This window comes from Galeopterus variegatus, unplaced genomic scaffold, assembly GCF_000696425.1.
Source record: "Galeopterus variegatus unplaced genomic scaffold, G_variegatus-3.0.2 Scaffold3308, whole genome shotgun sequence".
Classification (NCBI taxonomy): Eukaryota; Metazoa; Chordata; class Mammalia; order Dermoptera; family Cynocephalidae; genus Galeopterus; species Galeopterus variegatus.
Window position 1 is genome coordinate 193867 of NW_007729419.1, and position 5209 is coordinate 199075.

Below are 5209 nucleotides of genomic sequence, written 5' to 3' on the forward strand. Positions count from 1 at the left end.
CTGTATGTGGGATCTGACCCCTCGGCGGGAGCGCTGCCACGCTTTCCAAGCGGCGCACTATAGCAGTGCGCCACCGGGCCGGCCTTTTAATGAACTTTTTGAAGAACTCTCTTATGCTAAAAAATGGGTGGAAAGCTGCCCTGAGTCTCATGGGTAGAGATTTTTCTGAAGTTCTTAGGTGCCACATCTTCTCCCTAGTGCCTGAGATCTATCTCCCCAATTACTTTATAGCCCAATGTTTAATGAACTTTTTGAAGAACTCTCTTATGCTAAAAAATGGGTGGAAAGCTGCCCTGAGTCTCATGGGTAGAGATTTTTCTGAAGTTCTCAGGTGCCACATCTTCTCCCTAGTGCCTGAGATCTATCTCCCCAATTACTTTATAGCCCAATGAAATGGGACAGAGAGAAACAGGTAATAATGATAAATTTATAAATATTATATATAATATTATATAAGCAAGTTAAAATTAATACTTTTGCAGAGGAATATTTTCATTCATCCAGCTGAGTCTGGCTACTTCTAAAGGCCTGGAGTCCTTCAGGAACATGGTCAGCTGGATTTTGTTACAAGTTGGATTTCTACAGTCCTTACAGCCTCATGCTTGGAGAAGGGAATGCAAGAAAAGCTTCCATTTCTTCAGAGTATTTGTTCATTGATACTTCATACAGGTTTTACCCCATGCCTCACAGAGCAGTGCATGATGTGGTCAATAGTAAGGAAGGAAATGGAACAGATTTTCTCACAAGGAATGATGGTCTTAAATTGTGTGTCATTTTTATAGTATTTCAGTTTTTTCTTTAGCATGAAGTGGGAGCTGCCATTAGAGAGCAATAAGACTCATAGTGCACACAGTAAAAATGCAGAGATCGGTTCCATGTTTTCATGGTGCTGTTAAGTTTATGAGGAAGTGAGCATGGACAGAATTAGAGTTCTGATAACCATATTTATTTGTCATAAAATGAATAAGAGAATAAAGAATTGTATCTAAGTTTGTGATTTGATTATACATTCCTGTATGGTCTTCTCATATTTTCTCCTTTAAACATGTGTGGGATGTTTTTAGGATTCAGTGGCCTTTGAGGATGTGGCTGTCAACTTCACCTTGGAGGAGTGGGCTCTGCTGGATTATTCCCAGAAGAAACTCTACAGAGATGTTATGCAGGAAATTTTTACACACTTGGCTTCTATAGGTAAGGATGACATATTCCTTCCCTTAGTCAACTAGAGAACGTGTGTTTCTTACCATCAATGCTGTTCCACAATTTGGAAGGTGGAAAGAGAATGCTCTGGTGACTAAATCAGGCATGATCATAGCTTATCAGGAACATAGAGACTAATGTTGTTCTGTAATTTGTAACAATTCATAATGATTTTTCCAATCCTATGTTTTAGGAAAAAAATGGGAAGAACAGAACATTGAAGATCACTACAAAAATTACTGCAGAAATCTAAGGTAATTTATATTCAGAATAGAAAGCAGTGTCCCATATGAGAATGTTAATATGTCGTAAAATTTTAAAAATAACAAAAACAAAATAAGCCCAACTTTAAATTTATTTATTTATAGAAGATGTTTACTAAAAATTTATATTAAAATGTGACATAGTGTTTGCAAAATAGGAAACAGTATTAAGAAATAGCCTATATGAATATCACTATTTTGTTTAATTCCTGTGATCAGACCCTGATACTGTGCTTCTCATTGCTTACAGCAATCATATTGTAGAGAAAGTTGGTAAAGTTAAAGAAAGTCGTGTCTGTGGAAAAACCCTCAGCCAGATTCCAAATCTTAATGTGAAGGAGAAAAATTCTTCTGGAGGAAAACCGTGTGAATGTAGTTTGAGTGAAAACGTTTTCTTGTTTCATTCATCCCTAAATCGGCATATCCCATCTTACAATGGACCCAAATCATATGCGAATCAGGAATGTGGAGAGAAGCCATATAAACATAAGCAATGTGGGAAAGCCTTCAGTTATCTCCACTCCAACCAAATTCATGAAAGGACTCACAATGGAGAGAAACCCTATGAATGTAAGGAATGTGGGAAAGCCTTTATTTCTCTCACACATGTACAAAGGCACATGGCAGTGCATTCTGGAAATAAACCTTATGAATGTAAGGTATGTGGGAAAGCCTTTGTCTCCTCCAGGTCATTACAAATGCATGAAAGTGCTCACAATGGAGAGAATCTCTATGAATGTAAACAGTGTGGTAAAGCCTTCAGTTGGTCCAGTTCCTTTCGAAGACATGAAAGGACTCACACTGTAGGGAAACCCTATGAATGTAAGGAATGTGGAAAAGCCTTCATTTCTCTTGCAAAGGTTCAGAGACACATGATAACACACACTGGAGATGGACCTTACAAATGTAAGGTTTGTGGGAAAGCCTTTTACTTCCCAAGCTCATTTCAAACACATGAAAGAGCTCACAGTGGAGAAAGACCATATGAATGTAAAAAATGTGGTAAAGCCTTCAGTTGGTTAAATTCCTTTCAAAGACATGAAAGAATTCACACTGGGGAGAGACCCTGTAAATGTAAGAAATGTGGGAAAGCCTTCATGTCTCTTGCAAATGTTCAAAGACACATGATAGTGCACACTGGAGATAGACCTTATAAATGTAACATATGTGGAAAAGGCTTTAAGTATTCCAGTTCATTTCAAACCCATGAAAAGACTCACCATGAAAGAAAACACTGTGAATGTAAGGAATGTGGGAAGGTCTTTATCTCTCTTGCAAGCATTCAGAGACACATGGCACTGCACACTGGAGTGGGACCTTATAATTGCAAGATATGTGGAAAAGCCTTTGACTATCCCAGTTCATTACGATTACATGAAAGAACTCACACTGGAGAGAAACCCTTTGAATGTAAACAATGTGGTAAAGCCTTTGGTTGGTCCAAATCCCTCCAAGTACATGAAAAAATTCATAGTGGAGAGAAACCTTATGAATGTAAACAATGTGGTAAAGCCTTTGGTTGGTCCAAATCCCTCCAAGTACATGAAAAAATTCATAGTGGAGAGAAACCTTATGAATCAATGTGGTAAAGTTTTCAGGGATTACAGTTCCTTTTGAAGGCATGAAAAAATTCATACTGGATAAAATGCACAGTAAGAAATGTGGAAAAGCCTTTAGTTAGTCTATGTACTGATAGACAGGAATGAATGCATGCTGGATTGAAACCCTATTAGTTTTATAAATATGGAAAGGTTTTAAATTTTAAATATTAGTTTAAAAGCCCTATGAAAACACAATGTAGTGAAATTCTGTAAATGGCAACCAAAAAATACTCTTAAAAGTATAAAACATTACTGTATGAAATTAATAAAGATCTAAATAAATGGGGAGACCTCCCATGCTAATGCAACAGAAGACAACATTGTTGAGACAGTGACACTCCCTGAAATGATCCATGTTTTTAAACTCTACAGATTTGGGCCGGCCCGGTGGCGCACTGCTACAGTGCACCGCTTGGGAGCGCAGTGGCGCTCCCGCCGAGGGTTCGGATCCCACGTACAGACCGGTTCCTGCTCACTGGCGGAGTGAGGTGCGGGCGCAGCACCGAGGTTTGCGATCCCTTGCCGGTCCCGGTCCGGTACGGGCGTGACACTGAGGGTTGCGATCCGTTGCCGGACACGAAAAAAGACAAAAAGGAAAAAAAATAAAATAAACTCTACAGATTTGATGCAATCCATATCAGATTCATAGCTGACTTCTTTGTAGAACTTGGCAAGGTGTTTTTATGTTGATAAGAATGGGCAAAAAACATACAATAACTAAAGCAGTCTTGAAAAAGAACAAAGGAGGAGGACTCAGATTTTCTGATTTGATAACTTACTACTGAGTGTCTTACATAGTTTGGGCTGGCATAAGAGAATACAGTAGGCTGGGAATCCCAAATGACAAACTTTTATTTTTCACAATTCTGGAGTCTGGAAGTCTGAGATCAGGCTGCCAGCATTGTCCAGTACTTCGTGCTGGGTAAGTCTTCACACAGCCTTTCCTTGGTGCATGCTTGCACAGAGCAAATGATCTCATTTATCTTCCTTATGATCTATGGGCAACAATGTCATTATGGGTGCTTCGCCCTTATGACCACATCTAAACCTGATTATCTCCCAAGTTGCCCTATCTCCAAGTACTATCACATTGGGGGTTAAGGCTTCATCATATAAATTTTGGTGGGACACATTCTGTCCATCAGAACAGTACCATACTAAAAAAGGGATAGACATACACATCAATAGCATGGAATTGAGATTTTAGAAATAAAACGACCTTTGGGCAGCTGATTTTCTAAAATGGTGCCATGGATAAAGAATGAACAGTCTTTTTCAAAAGCTGGTGCTGGCACAACTGTACAGCCACGTGCAGAAGAATGAAATTGGACCCGTACTTCATACCACATGTAAAAATCTACTAAGATAAATCAAATACCTGAACATAAAAGGTAAATTTATAATTCTCATAGAAAAAAATATATAGGTAACATTATTTATGACTTTGGATTTGGCAAGGAATTCTTACATAGGACACCAAAACCACAAACAGCAGAAGAAAAAATACATAATCTGGACTTCGTAAAAATTAACAACTTTTGTAATTCAAAGGAGACCATCAGGAAAGTGAAATCACCCATTGAACCTTGAGTGCACTGTTGGTGAGAATGGAAAATGGTGCAGCTTCTGTGGAAAACAGTGTGATAGTTCCTGAAAAAATTAAAAATAGCATTATTATCTGATCCGGCAATTCCTTCTGGGTATATACCCCAAAAAATGGAAAGCAGGGACTCTTAACATTTTTTGTACACCCACATCAGTAGCAGCATTATTGCTAATAGCTAAAGGTGGAAGCACCTCAAGTTTCCATCATTGAATGAATGAATAAGATTGGAAATTTTATGTGTACTTTACTACAACTAAAAATAAGTTTTTAAGTAAAGTGAAATCACAACTCACAGAATGGAAGAATATTTGAAAATGTACAAGTGTATCTGTGAAGGGACTTGTAATGAGAATACATAAATTTTTAAAACTCAATAATTAAAATTCAGAACACCTAATTAAAAATGGGTAATGGATCTGTATAGACATTTTTTCAAGAAAGGTATAGAAGTAGGCAAAAGCACATGAAAAGATGCTTGATATCATTTGATAAATGCCATTCTAACAGGTTTGCATGATATCATGTTTTTCATTTGCATT

At 37.7% G+C, this 5209-nt stretch overlaps 1 protein-coding gene across 1 annotated transcript; it reads left to right on the top strand.

Annotated features, from left to right (window-relative positions):
• The first annotated feature begins 292 nt into the window (after window positions 1–292).
• Window positions 293–3052, top strand: LOC103600339 (zinc finger protein 564-like). The gene is made up of 4 exons (XM_008584607.1): window positions 293–412; window positions 1065–1191; window positions 1394–1454; window positions 1714–3052. Exons 1-4 carry the CDS (start codon window positions 389–391, stop codon window positions 3050–3052), a joined length of 1551 nt encoding a protein of 516 aa, XP_008582829.1. The 5' UTR covers window positions 293–388.
• The last annotated feature ends 2157 nt before the right edge of the window (window positions 3053–5209 follow it).

What these genes read in the sequence shown, in the direction of transcription:
- LOC103600339 (XM_008584607.1), top strand. Translation starts at nt 389, where the DNA reads ATGAAATGGGACAGAGAGAAACAG. An exon ending in AATGGGACAGAGAGAAACAG is followed by an intron (nt 413 to 1,064) that starts GTAATAATGATA and finishes GGATGTTTTTAG; the next exon opens with GATTCAGTGGCCTTTGAGGA. An exon ending in AATTACTGCAGAAATCTAAG is followed by an intron (nt 1,455 to 1,713) that starts GTAATTTATATT and finishes CATTGCTTACAG; the next exon opens with CAATCATATTGTAGAGAAAG.